Consider the following 14,496-nt stretch of genomic DNA (forward strand, 5'->3'; position numbering starts at 1 on the left):
GGGAGGAGCAGCAACACTGTAAGTTAACTTACCAGCTCCAGCAGCGGCCGGGCAAAAATCCACCGCAGACGCGCGCCAAGAGTTTCCCATTCCATCAGTTGAAGCTCGGCTTCTCGTCCCCAAACTTCCCCTTCTCCGTCTTCCTTTTCCCTCATCCACGTGCTATTTTATCTCCCACTCTCTCTTACTGCAACCGGGACTTTCTTGGGTATTCCAGTGGGCGCATTCCGACACAATGAGCACGTTATCGCACCACACCGTGGAGAGACTGGACCGTCCCAGTGCCTACTATGTGGGAAAGGTATAGCTTCACCCTAACCATTAACAGTTCAAGGCAATGGACACGACACGATCGTTAACCCATTCGCAACCTGTATAGAACAAGAGACGCAAGTACAGTCACGACGAATCCGAGAAGCAGGAAGAGCCCACCGACAATCTGAAGAATGCCACGACCCTTTATGTCGGCAACCTGTACGTGCTTCAAAGCTGGAATACCTCGACAGACCCGCCATTAATCAGTGCTGACTGCTACAGTTCCTTCTACACAACGGAAGAACAGATCCATGAGCTTTTCGCAAAGTCAGCCTCGCACTCTCCCTGCCGACCACGTACCAGACATTGACCGAGTTTTAGGTGCGGAGAGATCAAACGTCTTGTTATGGGGCTCGATCGGTTCACCAAGACCCCTTGCGGATTCTGTTTCGTCGAATACTACACGCACCAGGATGCTTTGGACTGCTTGAAGTATATTGGAGGCACCAAGCTCGATGAGAGAATCATCCGCACGGATTTGGATCCCGGTTTCGAGGAGGGCCGACAATACGGGTATGATCATAGGTTCAATCATCAAAACCTCTTGCATGGCACTGACATCTGGGCAGTCGCGGAAAGTCCGGTGGTCAGGTTCGCGATGAATACCGCGAAGAGTACGACCCCGGTCGCGGTGGCTATGGTCGGGCATACGCAGACGACCAACGACGGCGCGAGGAAGAAGAGTACGGCAAAGGTAGGTAGAAAGCAACAGTGGTTCCATCCGGTTGGCGCAAATACGGCGTTTATGTACAATCTATTTTCTATCGCTATCGCTTGATGTAAAGAAAGGCATGTCCAAAGAAGTTTTCGTACCCAATACCCCATGCGGCGGCAAGAACGATGCTCAATGGCATTTTCATTCATGCAAAGCATCCTCTCAGTGCTTTTCGTTTCTCTTCCGGACCGACTCTTCGACCTGGCGCAACCACCACAGGTGGATTCTGGCATCCGCCGTCAACTCGGGGTGGAAACTGGTCCCGAAGACATTGCCTTGCTTGACAGCAATGATGTCACCCGTCTCCTTCTCTGGGTCGGACTCGCAGGCTATCTTGGCGGCTGTCCCAGGCAGAGTGGCCAGCACCTGCACATGGTCCTCCATGGCGGCCAGGGCTGCCTCGCTGTCCGCATGCCGAGAAGGTGCCACGACGGTGTCATCTAGCTTAGCCTCACCCACTTGGATACCCTCGTGGTGTGGGAGAAGCTTCTCAACAACCGGGGCGCGAATGAAGACGGCTGGGAACGCAGGCTCATCGGGCCCCAAGAAGGGCAAATCCAGTGGCGCCTGGAAGCTTTCTGTTTGGCGGCCAAAGTGGTTTCTATTCACACGCACATCCAGTCCTCCGATCAATTCCTGGCCGCCTTTCTTCGTTCGGTTCGCCGACTCAGCGAGTAAGATCAGGCCGGCGCAGGTTCCCCAAGTTGGCTTGCGGTAGACTCTATCGTGGCGAAAGGGAGGCAAATATTAGTCGAGGGTCAAAATGAGTCAGGTCTAGTAACGTACTTGACGAAGTCCCTCAGGGGCTCCAAAAGATTGGACCGTGCCGCGACGAGGGACATTGTGGTGCTTTCGCCCCCGGGCAGAACGAGCGCATCGCACCGGGCCAATTCCTGCGGGGTGCGGACTTCGACGAACTCCCATTGAGCCTTGGAAACGTTGTCGGTGGCCGAAGCAGTGGTCGCAGCCTGTTTCAGTAATTGCACATGTTCGTAGAATGCGCCTTGCAAAGCAAGGACTCCGACGGTGATGTTGGTCATTGTTGGATTGTGTTGTAGAATTGGTGGTAGTAGAAAGTCGAGCGCCACTTTGACTCAATCAATCGACCGATCGCCGCGGGAAACCCCATGTCTTCCGCCCGTTGGGATCGGATCATCCCTCGGACCGTGCTTATCACCACGTGATCCTCCCCGCAGGAAGATATACCCAATCAGGCAGGTGAGGATTGAATCCATCCATGAATTGAGCTGAGCTGACACGATCCTTTTTTCGTATTATCCAGGTTTCTTAACCCTGGCAAGCTTTGAATAGAGCTCAGCAACTCAGGCCCTTCTCCGAAGACATCCAGCACCTTTAGCGGCTCCTTCGCGCGCGGGACAATCCGTCCGACCAACTCCATCGCAACTCTGTTTACTCCTGGAATCCACCCCGCTCCGACAGCCTCAGCCTATATCTATACAACCACCACCACACGCAACCTCCAACCCTCAACCCTCAACCACCACCTCCCAATTCACAATGACCAACCCAAGCACAACCCCGAACCCGAACCCGAACCCAAACCCCCCAATCCTGACAAGATGGTACATCGACACCCGCCCACTAACCGCAACGAACACAACCGCCAACCCAACCACCCCCAACCTCCCACTAATCACCACCCTGCAACCGGAAGACCAAGCCTCCATCCGCCGCTTCCACCACCTCAAAGACAAGCACATGTCGCTAGCCTCCAACCTCCTCAAGTATCTCTTCATCCACCGCAGCTGCCGCATCCCCTGGGACCGGATCACCCTGTCGCGCACGCCGGCCCCGCACCGCCGCCCGTGCTTCATCCCCAGTGCCGCCCTCCTCACCACCTCCCGCAAAATCCCGACCATCGAATTCAACGTCAGCCACCAGGCCTCCCTCGTCGCGCTGGCGGGGACCATCTGCCCGGAACCCGCCGAGGGCGAGGGCGAGGGCGAGGGCGAGGTCCCGCAGGTCGGGATCGACATCACCTGCACGAACGAGCGGCAGCCGTCCCTTTCCACCGGGAAAAACAAAGACAATACCAACCCCCGCGACACCTTCAGCAACTACGTCGACATCTTCACCGAGGTGTTCTCGCCCGAGGAGATCCGGCTGATTAAGACGCTCCGCCCTCCGCAGTCAAACGGCACGGCCCACAATACCAAGGCCGCCCAGGAATCCGCTGCAGGTGAAGCAGGGCTTGAGTACGGCTACCGCATCTTCTACGCGTACTGGGCCCTGAAGGAGGCCTACATCAAGATGACCGGGGAGGCGCTACTGGCGCCCTGGCTACGGGAGTTGGAGTTCGGGGCCGTCGTCGCGCCGGAGCCGGTACGTCCGGAAACAAAAGTGGGGGTGCCGTATACCGGGGTGCGGACGACGTTACACAAGAAGCCGGTGGAGGATGTGCGGGTGGAGATTGTGGCGTTTGAGAAGGATTATTTGATAGCTACCGCGGCGAGGGGGGCGGGGATTGGCGCGCGCAGTCACGGTGCGGAAGCTGGGCAGCAAGATGCCTGGGAGGCGTTGCGGGAGATTGATATCGAACGGGATGTCAGGCCGTGTGCTGAAGGGAGATGTCGGTGTCTCTTGGAGTAGTTGCGGATGTCCACGATTTTGACCTTATGGTGGGAGCTGAGTGGAGTGAAGGCTGGCTTCTTTCAACCACCCCAGAGCAAAGCTGAGCGCAATGGTCACACTACAATCTACAAACCAGACACCCCGAATCCCAAGTAGCAATCGTGATTGTATATACACTCTAGAAAGGAAATGGTCTCAGTCTATGGATACAAAGCTTCTTGAATACCACTCGGTATCTAGGGATCTTCTACCCTCCTTGGGCGAGCAGTATCCTCGTCCTCTGTCTCCGCCAGCCAATCCTCCAGTCTTCTTCCCCCTTTTCCTCCCAAATTTGGCTCCTGCAAGGCCTAACCAGAAAAGCGACTGCGGCATTGCTCCGATGAAAGAGAGCAGGCTGGCGGCGGGAAAGAACAAGATATTATCGACGCGGGAGATGGCTAGAGTACACGGGGTGTCAGGCCAAAGGAAATCTCTAGCCGTAGGAATCACCCGATCTCAAGGCGTCGGATTAAGTACGGCGAGTGGCTGCATGGTATGATCGGTTTAGGACGTGGAATCGTAAAAGGGATGAATAATAATGGAGAAGGCGCGGACATAGGATACCAGCACAGTTTACAAATGTTCGAATGCAGGGCGCTTCTCGGTCGTGAATGAGTCGATCATGATATCGTCATGACAAGAGATCTAGATCTCGACAGCAGTGGAGGTGCCATTGGCGACAGCAGAGCCGATCTCCGTCTTGTCCTTCTCCGACAGTTCGAGGAGAGACTTGAGCATCGACGCTTGCGTAGACTTGGTGAGACTGTCGACGTCGGCGGCGGTCAGACCCTCGGTGCTGATCGGCGGCAGAACTATACTTATGTTAGTCACCAATCCATCGTCAAGAGAGAGACATAGAACCCAGCAAACGCACCCTTGATCTTGATAGTCCCCGCATTGAATCGCATATTGCGGGGAGACAGGACGTGGGAGTAGTGCTCCGTGACGACGGGGACAATTGGCACACCAGCCTTGACAGCCAGGTGGAAAGCACCCTTCTTGAAAGGCAGCAACTCCGGGTTATCGGAGTAGCTTCGGGTGCCCTCGGGGAAGATGAAGACGCTCTGGCGGTGCTGACGCATCTCCGCGGCGGCGCTGTCAAACGCCTTGACGGCCGTTTCGCGGTTGGCACGGTCAATGAAGACCGTCCGGGACAGGGCCATGAACCAGCCGAGGAAGGGCACATATTTGAGCGACTTCTTGGCCGTGACACTGCAGTAGGGAGGGAAGATGGCGCCCAGCATGAGCACGTCCAGCTCGGACTGGTGGTTGGAGATGAACACCGCCGGGCGAGTCGACAGGTGCTCAACACCCTCCACAATATCGAACTGCACACCGGTCGTATACCGCATCACCCATTTGAAGCTGCGCGCCGTGGCCCATTGCGAAACCCGGCCGTAGCCAGCCAGGCGCAGGACAATCGAGGCCACTACGCCATAGGTGGCACACAGGAGGAGCGAGCCGTAGGCTGCCAGACAGCGAGCCACGAAAGCGGCGCGGGGAACTTTCTGGCCGAGAGCGAATAAGGAGAGCGTGACAACGACGAACGAGCTGATGCCCGAGGCAACGTAGGAGAAGAAGGACATGACGAGACGCGGCAAGGAAAAGGGCTGGTCGGAATTAAGACTATGGGTCTGCATTAGGAGAATTTGAGTCAGATAAAGGTCCTAGGGCTTAAAAATTATGGGAGGGAAAGATAAGAGCCTGCAGAGGAGAAAAGAGAGAGAGAGAGAGAGGCACATCTTTCTCACTCCTAGAAAGAGAGGAGGTGGGGAGGGGGGGGAAGATTCAACGAACCGAAACAAACCGCTGGGGGGGGGAAGGAACTGCTGGGGTGGTTGGATGATGAGGTCAGGCGAGTGGTTTCGGAGAGAGAGAGAGAGAGAGAACTACAACATCACCCGAGGGGGGAGGGTAGCAGTATCAGTGGAGGCAATGGGTGACAGATGTCAGAGACGACAATGCGAATGAGTTTAAAAAGATGAAGAATCGAGTTAATCCAGGAACAGGGACCAAATGCCAATGTGGGGAATTGACCAGGGGAGGCGAACGATTCAGCAATCGATTCATCGATTCAATTCATCCCGACCGGTTTTTTGACTTTGAGGCCATTTCCTCCGCCGCCTCTCACCGCCTTGACCCTGCTTTTTCCCCGCCTGGAGAAGCCGAGGCTCAAATTAACCACGAACTAGTTATACTATACTACGGAGTATATACTCCACCCTCTGTTTAGATTCCCACATGTTCAGCACTGATTCTCATTGCTATGCTAGTGCTATGCTAGTAAAAATAGACTGCATAATGCACCATAAGAATATCACTCCATTATGTGCATGGACCCTGTCGTTCTGGCGTCCTTATCTCTGGTTTCGCAGTCAACCCAACCTCCATCCCTCCATCCATCCTCCCCTACGCTAAGATACAATATCCAGGAGCCTCAACACCCGTCGAGAGCCCAATGCAGGAAGATGCCCTCTAACCAACCCACCGGCAAACGCCCTTATAATGCTGATGCTTGCACGAATCTGATCCAGGAAAGAAAAAGAAAAAAAACAAAAAAAACAAACACAAATGCCGATCCTCGCCCAATGATAGTCCCACGCCACAAATTGGGTTCGGGAAAAAACAACCGCAGGCTGAAGGACAAGACTAACAAGGTACAATAATGGGAATGAGAGTATCGGAGGAATCATTCAGGAAGCCGCGGGGGCAATGGCAATGGTACAATCATGCAATATCCTCGTCGTCTTCATCGTCGTCATCCAAGGATTCCATAGCGTCCTTGATATACTGTGCCGCCTAGTGTACATGATTAGTATTGCATTGCTTTGGACCAACATGAGCCAAGGGGTAACTTACCTTGGGATCCAAATTCAAGGCGGTGGTGAAATGTTTGATTGCATTGGCTTTTTCGTGTAACATCTTGTAGAGTTTGCCAAGAAGATAGTGGACATTGGCTTCGTCGGGAGCCATGTCTTTGAGGATCTTCAACTCGGCGAGCGCTAATTTAAGATCCTGGAGCTTCATCAACACGCGAGCCTTGCGGAAGCGAGCAAGAACCGAGTGGGGGGCGAGAGAGCAAGCACGGCCGTACTGAATGAGAGCCGCCTTGGGATTGTTCATTTTCTCCAGGACCAGACCAATACAGCATATAAGCACAGCGTTGGTCGGGTTGATCGTGGCCGCGCTGCGGAAGTGTTGTTCGGCAAATTCAAGCTTGCCCATCTTGTCGTAGACAGTGCCCAATCCGTACCAGGCATTGTAATGCCGACTGTCGGCGCTGATTCCATGTCGGTACGCATCCAGAGCTTTGTCGTATTCCTCATTCGCCACGTATTCGTGTCCCTGTAGAGTGAACCCGTAGGCAAAATGAGGATCCAATTGCGTCGCACGCTTGAAGCACTTCAAAGCTTGATCGTGGTCCCGTTGATGAGAGAAGGAGTTGCCCACAGCACACCAGGCCTGCGGGGAGAGGCGATCAATCTCCATCAGCTCATGGGCCAGATATGCCAGTTCCACGTCGCTCTTTAGGTGCCACAAGACCGTCGAATATATCTCCATATCCTCTAATCTTGAAGGAGCCATGGTCTTGACCCGAATGAAGTACTTCTCCGCTTCGGAATACATGGCTTGCTCGTAATAGGCCCTCCCAATCTGCGAAAGCACCCAGGGTGTCTCCCGCTGGCCTTGGGAGAGGGCTGTGTAGATCTGAATAGCTTCGGGACACTTGTATCGGCAAAGGGCGAAGTAGCCAGAGGCCAGCTTCGAAAAGAGCTCGAGCAGCCAGTTCAGTGCCTCCATCGCCTTTGACCGCTCCAGCAACGTCCCCTTGGCGGGAGGATGGTGTACCCCATTAGGCGCCGAGATGCCTGGTCGATGTTCCCTACTTTCACCATCATGAATTTCGTTCAACTGTTTCCGGGAGCCGCTCACAACACGATTTAGACTCGCGCCTGTTGCAGTGCGGCTCTTCGTACTAGTGGCCTTGACCTTCTTGAGCTCCCTGCCATCCTTGGCTCCGAGTGTCGTATTGGACAACTTGCTAGTGGTCGGTTTGATCTGATTGAAGAGTCGAACGCTCCGCCGTTGCGGCGCTCCTGGCTCTGAAGGCGGTAGCGCTGAGGGATGAGCCACTTGGCCTGAGACAGTTCGTTTGCGATCTCCCACCCGAGAACCATTGATGGCGTCTTTCTCCGGATGTAACGTGTTTTGCTCTTCCGTCTCGACGCGGGTCCTCGTTCGTGGTCTGATCCCCGTTGGTTTTATCTTTGGCGGTGAATCCATGGTATGGTCGACTCCGATGGCTTGGATCGTCTTGTTCTTCCGAGCAGGTGCTAAGGGCGGCTCCCACGTACCTTCGCCGCTACCTGTCCGGTTGAGGCCACGAATCTCATCGGATTCGCTGCTTTGACCTCCGGGTGTCTCGGTGCCTTCCCGAACTGCTGGGGCCGTGCCTGTCCCTGTTGACGCCACGCTGACTGTGCTACCATTCAGCTTTTCCCATAGAGCCGAACTGCCGTGCGAGGCCGCCGTGTCGCTTCGAGATGTCAGCGACGTGAATGGATCCATGCTCGAATTCGCTTTAGCCTGCGGTTGCAACGGGCCACCATTGTGTGTCGTCTTCTCGGAGGGGATGTCCAGGTCCTCTTGCGAGGAAGATGATACTAGAGCATGGAACTCGGGGTTCATTTTGAAAATGTTCGGAACTCGAATATTGACACCTTCGAAGTCATCAATCAGCAAAAATTCCGCCATCGGTGTTAAACTGCAAGCAACTCACCAGTCTCGCAGAGACCCAGAAACGCGTCCCACATGAACGGATTCAACTTGAGCGACTCAACATAGCATTCTACCGCCTTATTGTGCTGATTGTGGGCATGCCACAGCTTACCCAGTAAGCATAATACTGCTGCCGCATCCGGGAGATGTTGTCTGCGCGTCTCGCTGTGCTTGTCTAGAAGTAAACAAGGAAACAGAGGTTAGCACCAGCCGCATTACAAGACAAGAAAGGGGTTTCGCGACTGTCATCACATCACGCGGCCGGAAAATTCAAGCAGACTCACTCCAATGGTTTTTGGAAGCCCAAAGGCTTTTACTCCGTTCCAGCGCCGTGATGCCGTCAAGGTATTTCCCCAGGTCCAGACAAGCTTGCGCGAATACATATGCGCAACCAAGATGCGTGCCGCGTGATCCAAAGTTCTTGCTATAGTCATATGCTGCTTTTACCTGGCCATTTTGGAGATGGCACAAGGCGAGCAGGTACGATGCTTCCGATGCGCGAGGCTCGTAGGCGTGCAAGCGGCCGGCGAGGAAAAGCGCGTTACGGACCAAATTGTTATCGAGGTGATAATAAATCAGCTGCCGCAGTTGGCTCGATATGTGAGCGGTGGATGGCGACATGGTTGCTTTGCGATTTCATTCAAGGAGTCGAGGATTGGAAGGATAAGAGGTAGTGTCTGTGCAAGGGAGGTCGAAACCAGAAAAAAAGAATAAACTCCTTCTCAATACCGATAAGTCATTAGGTGAGCAGTTAAGCAAGTGGTATTTTCGTAACACTAGAGTCGTGGGAAAGGCGCGGCGAGAACAAAGGCGAGGTAACGAGGTCGCGGTGCCGGTTCTCACTGCATGGATGAAATGCTTGTCAACAGCCACCGTAATCGCGGACCGAGAGGCGCAAAGCGTGTCGCAGGGCCAGTCCCTGCCTAGTCCCTGGAGCGGAATTCTCCTCCTTCCCTTTTGCCAGCGATTATCGAGAGTCGAGGGGGATGTGAGAGTGAGATCCGAATGAAGCGAAGTGGATGACGTCTCACAAGAGGGACAGACTCGTGACGACGTTTGGAAGAGGGAGGGGCGAGTCTAGAGGGATGCTAGGAGGAGATCAAATTGCATATCGCTTCGAAGGGGAGACAAATTGATCGATGACAGAAGGGTGGAGCATGAACAGTGCCTGGAACTAGCCCCAAGCTGGCGGGAGTTTCGGTGCGGTGAGGTTAAGGTAGGGACCGTGTCGTCACGACGCTCTCTTTTCGGCCATGCGATGTTTTGGGAGGCTTTGGGGGGGGAAAGCAAGCAATTCAGAGCGTGGCTGGTGGAGAGAGGCGCGGGCGCTTGTCCGGTTGTGGTGGGCAACGCCATTCTGCCATTCCCTCTTCCGTCTTCGCAGTGAACTACTCCGTAACTCCCGCCGATTGCAGTTCCGTCCGCAAGAAGTGACCCCTCGGTGAACATGCCGCATTGCTGCTGAGATTCTATTTACGTGTGAAGGCCTATCTATCGTTCTGTTATCCCATATCACAAAAGCAAAAACAGAAATCTCAAAACTCGAATATCCATTGAAGCATCCGCATCCACCGCCCGCCCTGCCGCCTCCCCACCACGCGACCTCAGGCGCATCATCCGACACACTCGATAAGACCAGATCACCTCCCACCTCCAACTTACCACCCACCACCTCCTACCACCACAAACATGGCTCAGGTAACCCCCCCTCCTCCTTCTCCTCCTTTTACCCAATATCCTCCCCACCACATCCAAACCCCAAATTAACAACCACCCCCGCCAAACAGAAAGCAGCCAAAACCCTCGCGGCGCGCAACACGGCCCTCCTGCAGCGCACCCACCTGATCAGCCTCGGCCTACACGCCCTCTACCTAGTCCTGCACTGGACATTCAACCGCCCGCGCTCCCTAAAAGCCTACATCCTACTCGCGGTGCCGACCCTCCTCATCGAATTCTACCTGGACCGACTCGGCCGGCCGCGCCACAACCCGGCCGACGGCTCGCTGCGCTCCCCGGGGGAGGACCTGGGCGCCGCCGGGCTAACGGAGTACATGTGGGACGTGCTGTACTGGACGTGGGGCTGCATCGGGGCCGTGTGCCTGTTCGGCGACCGCGCCTGGTGGCTGTGGGTGGTGATCCCGCTGTACTCGGTTTGGTTGGCTTACTCCACGTTTATGGGGATGCGGAGCGGGTTGGCGGGGATGGGTGGTGGTGCTGCTGCTGATGGTAGCGCTGGTGGTGCGGCTCCGGAGAGTAAGAGGCAGAAGAAGTTGGAGAAGCGGGGTGGGCAGAGGGTGCAGTATCGCTGAGATGGTGGATTGTGTGTGAGGGATTTTGGTTGTTGCGGTTTCCTCTAATTCATGGACCATTTGGCCGGGGTGGACTGGTGGTGTATTTAAGAAACTGTGTGCGGTAAGAGCATGGTCTCTGGAATGGTCGGGTTACGATGAGACTTCCCATGTACGCTTTTATTGTATAGATGAAAAGTTGTTTACGTATAATCAGATCATCGAAGTGCACAGGCCTACAATTCGAGTATGCTGGTAGTGGGTGAGACAAGGAAGTCGATTATGGTATGGTTTATCCCAGTGCAAGTGCCTGTCTTGATGATTTGGAAAAGCGGCCTATGAAAATAGCGAGGGGTTGTACCATAGGAATCGATATATTGGTCGTGACGTACAATCGTAGGAACTATGTGGGGAATATTCAAGCTCACGATCCGACAAGATGTGAAGGTCAGGAATAGAGAAGATAGAAACATAAGGATATCTAGCACGATGAAAAGCAAGAAAAAAAAAGGAGAAAGCACGAAACAGAGAACCAAATACTGTCAAACGACAGTAAAGATCGTGCGGGTCATGGCCTTTATAACTCGGCCTCAACGTCATCTTCCATGCTTTCGGTCTGTTCATCCGAGGCATCCACACCAGTCTCAACTGCGATGGGTTCGAAGTCACTTGCACGGGAGGTCAGGCTGACATATTGTGACTCTGCACTCTCCATAGCTGCTTCTACGTTCTCAGGGGCTTCGGGGGATTCTTGCTGTTCATGCGCTGGGTTTGGCACGTCGGGTGAGGCATGTGCAACAGTCGGTTCGGAAGCAATTTCTTCGGTCATCACAGAAGTGGGAGTAGTAGTCTCGTCGACTGGAATGGCTGCTGGCGTAGTCAAAGCATCGTCAATGACGCTAACTGATATCGAAGGTGCTGCCAAGGTCGATGCCGAGGATGATGCCGAGGATGAGGCCTCAGATGGTCTCGGAGTCTTGTAGATGGCGCGGAGTTGTTTCATGATATCTTCGGCGAACTCAACATCTTTGCCGACAAGCAGCCCCGAAATGAGTTTCTCGATAGCCTCCTGCTCGTCGGAGCCCAGGTGACCTTCCTTGGCTTTCTGGGAAGAGAGAACTGCTGCAGCCATGCCCCATGCCGCCTGGTCGGATGCATCGAGGTTGCTAGTGCCGGCGACGTCGGCCGGATTATCCAATTGCTCGGCGGTGAATTCCGCGGAAACACCAGGGCTCTCCAAAGTCTCCGGGCTTGTCTGAGATACCTCGCCCAGACTGATCTCATCAGCAGTGTCTTCTTCGGGAATGGCAGGCTCTGGAAGTGAAGGTGGGGGCTCGGATCTCGTATCAAAGTTGTCGCTCGCTTCGCGAGCCGAAATCTTCCATCTGCCGACTTCCCTCAACCTCGCAAGCTCCTTCGCCGCGTTCTCAGCCACAACCATTCCTCGTGACAGTGTTTCCTCGGCGGCTAGAACCGCTTTTTCGACCTTAGCATGTTTGATTCCATAGGCGATAAATTGATCTTTCCAGTCCTCCATTTCTGCTTTGAGGGTGTGGTATCTGGCCCAGTCTTTGTAGGTAACATCATCCATCGACGCCCAGCGGATGCCCACCTCCTGGAACCCGAGATCACGAACGTTATCGAGAACCTCGAGGGTAGAGTTGACTGCGACATGAACGCGGTGCATGAGCTCATTCTGGAACGCGTTGCGCCATTCCCTGAGGGCGTGAGCACGGCCTCGGATGGAGATTGCGGCTTCTTTGACGTTCGTCAACAGCTCCTCTTGAGCAGCCTTTTCAGCTTTGGGGAGTTCTTCGTAGGGCAGAGATTCAGCCAGGGTGTTTATATGATGCTTGAGTGCGATTATCTCGTTCTCCACAACTGCCTCCAGCCCTGTGACCAATTCTTCGCCATACGCCACATTTTCTTTGGAAAGATAATCAGAGACGACCTCCTGCAAGAGTTCCTCGAGGCTTTCAAGGCCATTCTTAGAAGCGACGGCGAACTTTTCTTGCCAAGCGTGTAGGTCGCTCTCGACTCTCTCGCGTCTTTGGGCTTTCTGTTCCTCGACCGAAAGCGTAGGTTGCGGCGAGGATACCACCGTTGTGGATGCCGCGGTAGCAGTCTCGTATTGTGTGGTTCTCAGAGATGTGCTGCCTGAGACTGAAGAAGCAAGAACCGACTGATCCGGGAAACTCCTGCTGGTCTGTGAGTAAATGACCGTGAACTCGCGCTTCAGGGATGGGTACTCACGCATTGGCTTCATCCACGACATTCCGAGGCCCCTTTCCCTCGCGGTAACTGGCCAGTCTTTCGCCAATTTTGACGAGTTGGGGTTCTACATTCTCCCAGTAGAGACTGGCGATCCTAGGCCAAAGAGTTCCCTTGATAAACTGAATAGTAGTAGACCATGAGTTCTGCGCATTGGGCAGAATCGTGGTAGTAAGGATATCCTGCCCCGAGGTGAATGTCTTTCCGATATATGGCTGGTACTTGGCGCCAAAGGGTAGAAGATAATCGACGCAGACAGATCGGACCGCGCCACTAGCCTTCCTATACGGCGGCAAGACGAGTTCCTCGGCACGCTGCACATATGGGTAGACTTCCGACAGGTACAGCGTGTTCGTCTTGTCCTTGACCGCATTCAAATGTGGGACCACCCGCGCCTCCCATTGATCCTGGCCATACGATTGCGCCTTGTTTAATGCGGGCACACCATAAGTTTCATAGCCGCGTCGAACGACGCGAGACGTGGGTGTATAGACTTTTTCGTTGACGATATGCACGTACGGACGGGCCATCTCAACGTAGGGCGCACCGTACGCACTATAATACGGGGTTATATGAGGCTCGAGGTGCGATCGAGCAATTAGGTACGGTTTGCAAACTCGGGGCGAGGTCCCATCCAGGTCGGAGAGCTGAGATGGACAGCGAAAGAATGGCGTTAACAGCGCATACCATATACAGAGTCTGGCGTTGAAAAACGGGAAATCCCGCCAGGTCAGCGAATGTGCGACAATAAACTAGGTCCAACCAACAGAGTGAGACTCACCGGACCACCAGCCCTATCGTCCACCTAATAGTGTTCCTTTTCCGTTGCCTGGGTCTGTTGTCGACCGTCGCAACAGGACGACTATGTCCCTCCACCACAAAGCCGTTCTTCGTGGTGGCCATCGTCTCGTCTCCCATTTGCAAGGAGTGCTTGGGTTCGCAAATTTCTTATCGTGTCGTATTGCGCGTTCAGTTTGAGCGAGTTACTGGGCAGTGATGTTGGAGCATAGAAGCTTAAATCATCACGCGAGAGTAATGAGAGTCCTCGGGGAAATAGGAATTCCGCCCCTGGTTAATGTATGACGAATGGCCGATGATAGCTCTTCTCGGAATCGGCAGTCGAGAGACCCTGTAGAAATCCGCACGCGCAATGGAGTCGAGAGTCTTGGCAACAGGGCCTATGCACGCCGGATAGTGGGTATCACAGAGTAATCTTTCCGGCTGCGTAGGAGGCGTAGGTGCTGCACACAAACAAAAAAACGAATGACGATCGACAGTCGAATAAAACGAGGTTTCGTAGGACTTTGAAAGAACGGTAGCAGTACGAGATTAAGCGAACCATTGGCCGCAATAGTACAGGAGCGCAATGATGTTTTGCTTAGAGATCCCTCCGCGCAGTGAGGTCATTGCTCTATGTGTGGCGCCGAAGTTGTGCACTCTTACAGGACGTAACTTCGGGATCAGCACTGGCCGGGCCCGAATGGCAGCTCTTGGCCT

At 54.2% G+C, this 14,496-nt stretch overlaps 7 protein-coding genes across 7 annotated transcripts; 3 read left to right on the forward strand and 4 right to left on the reverse strand.

Moving 5' to 3' along the window:
* Positions 1–235: 235 nt before the first annotated feature.
* Positions 236–1,017, forward strand: ASPACDRAFT_22306 (nuclear cap-binding protein subunit CBC2; the record flags this gene model as incomplete). The annotated part of the gene is made up of 5 exons (XM_020199107.1): positions 236–301; positions 380–474; positions 538–582; positions 637–828; positions 885–1,017. 5 exons carry the CDS (start codon positions 236–238, stop codon positions 1,015–1,017), a joined length of 531 nt encoding a protein of 176 aa, XP_020059755.1.
* Positions 983–2,118, reverse strand: ASPACDRAFT_111196 (pyridoxal 5'-phosphate synthase glutaminase subunit PdxT). Its single transcript, XM_020195523.1, has 2 exons — positions 1,817–2,118; positions 983–1,751 (listed from the first exon to the last, which is right to left on the reverse strand). Exons 1-2 carry the CDS (start codon positions 2,068–2,070, stop codon positions 1,193–1,195), a joined length of 813 nt encoding a protein of 270 aa, XP_020059756.1. The 5' UTR covers positions 2,071–2,118; the 3' UTR covers positions 983–1,192.
* A 430-nt stretch (positions 2,119–2,548) lies between these two features.
* Positions 2,549–3,818, forward strand: ASPACDRAFT_1852401 (4'-phosphopantetheinyl transferase family protein; the record flags this gene model as incomplete). Its single annotated transcript, XM_020197245.1, has 1 exon — positions 2,549–3,818. The coding sequence occupies one exon, from the start codon at positions 2,549–2,551 to the stop codon at positions 3,638–3,640; it is 1,092 nt and encodes a 363-aa protein (XP_020059757.1). The 3' UTR covers positions 3,641–3,818.
* A 144-nt stretch (positions 3,819–3,962) lies between these two features.
* Positions 3,963–5,295, reverse strand: ASPACDRAFT_75027 (1-acylglycerol-3-phosphate O-acyltransferase SLC1). Its single transcript, XM_020204351.1, has 2 exons — positions 4,536–5,295; positions 3,963–4,473 (listed from the first exon to the last, which is right to left on the reverse strand). Exons 1-2 carry the CDS (start codon positions 5,245–5,247, stop codon positions 4,307–4,309), a joined length of 879 nt encoding a protein of 292 aa, XP_020059758.1. The 5' UTR covers positions 5,248–5,295; the 3' UTR covers positions 3,963–4,306.
* A 677-nt stretch (positions 5,296–5,972) lies between these two features.
* ASPACDRAFT_75028 (anaphase promoting complex subunit bimA) lies at positions 5,973–9,107 on the reverse strand. The gene is made up of 4 exons (XM_020204352.1): positions 8,725–9,107; positions 8,442–8,615; positions 6,521–8,382; positions 5,973–6,460 (listed from the first exon to the last, which is right to left on the reverse strand). The coding sequence occupies exons 1-4, from the start codon at positions 9,059–9,061 to the stop codon at positions 6,389–6,391; spliced, it is 2,445 nt and encodes an 814-aa protein (XP_020059759.1). The 5' UTR covers positions 9,062–9,107; the 3' UTR covers positions 5,973–6,388.
* Positions 9,108–9,834: 727 nt separating this feature from the next.
* ASPACDRAFT_1885003 (SND2/TMEM208 family protein) lies at positions 9,835–10,816 on the forward strand. Its single transcript, XM_020198384.1, has 2 exons — positions 9,835–10,138; positions 10,228–10,816. Exons 1-2 carry the CDS (start codon positions 10,130–10,132, stop codon positions 10,747–10,749), a joined length of 531 nt encoding a protein of 176 aa, XP_020059760.1. The 5' UTR covers positions 9,835–10,129; the 3' UTR covers positions 10,750–10,816.
* Positions 10,817–11,305: 489 nt separating this feature from the next.
* Positions 11,306–13,902, reverse strand: ASPACDRAFT_49613 (uncharacterized protein; the record flags this gene model as incomplete). The annotated part of the gene is made up of 3 exons (XM_020202264.1): positions 11,306–12,926; positions 12,982–13,698; positions 13,781–13,902. 3 exons carry the CDS (start codon positions 13,900–13,902, stop codon positions 11,306–11,308), a joined length of 2,460 nt encoding a protein of 819 aa, XP_020059761.1.
* Positions 13,903–14,496: the final 594 nt, after the last annotated feature.

This window comes from Aspergillus aculeatus, assembly GCF_001890905.1.
Source record: "Aspergillus aculeatus ATCC 16872 unplaced genomic scaffold ASPACscaffold_2, whole genome shotgun sequence".
Lineage (NCBI taxonomy): Eukaryota > Fungi > Ascomycota > Eurotiomycetes > Eurotiales > Aspergillaceae > Aspergillus > Aspergillus aculeatus.

Coding starts and splice junctions, on each gene's coding strand:
- ASPACDRAFT_111196 (XM_020195523.1), bottom strand. CDS start 2,070: ATGACCAACATCACCGTCGGAGTCCTTGCTTTGCAAGGCGCATTCTAC. Junction 1,752..1,816: donor CCCCTGAGGGACTTCGTCAA/GTACGTTACTAG, acceptor TCGCCACGATAG/AGTCTACCGCAAGCCAACTT.
- ASPACDRAFT_75027 (XM_020204351.1), bottom strand. CDS start 5,247: ATGTCCTTCTTCTCCTACGTTGCCTCGGGCATCAGCTCGTTCGTCGTT. Junction 4,474..4,535: donor GGGGACTATCAAGATCAAGG/GTGCGTTTGCTG, acceptor ACATAAGTATAG/TTCTGCCGCCGATCAGCACC.
- ASPACDRAFT_75028 (XM_020204352.1), bottom strand. CDS start 9,061: ATGTCGCCATCCACCGCTCACATATCGAGCCAACTGCGGCAGCTGATT. Junction 8,616..8,724: donor GGCTTCCAAAAACCATTGGA/GTGAGTCTGCTT, acceptor GTTTACTTCTAG/ACAAGCACAGCGAGACGCGC. Junction 6,461..6,520: donor CCTTGAATTTGGATCCCAAG/GTAAGTTACCCC, acceptor CATGTACACTAG/GCGGCACAGTATATCAAGGA.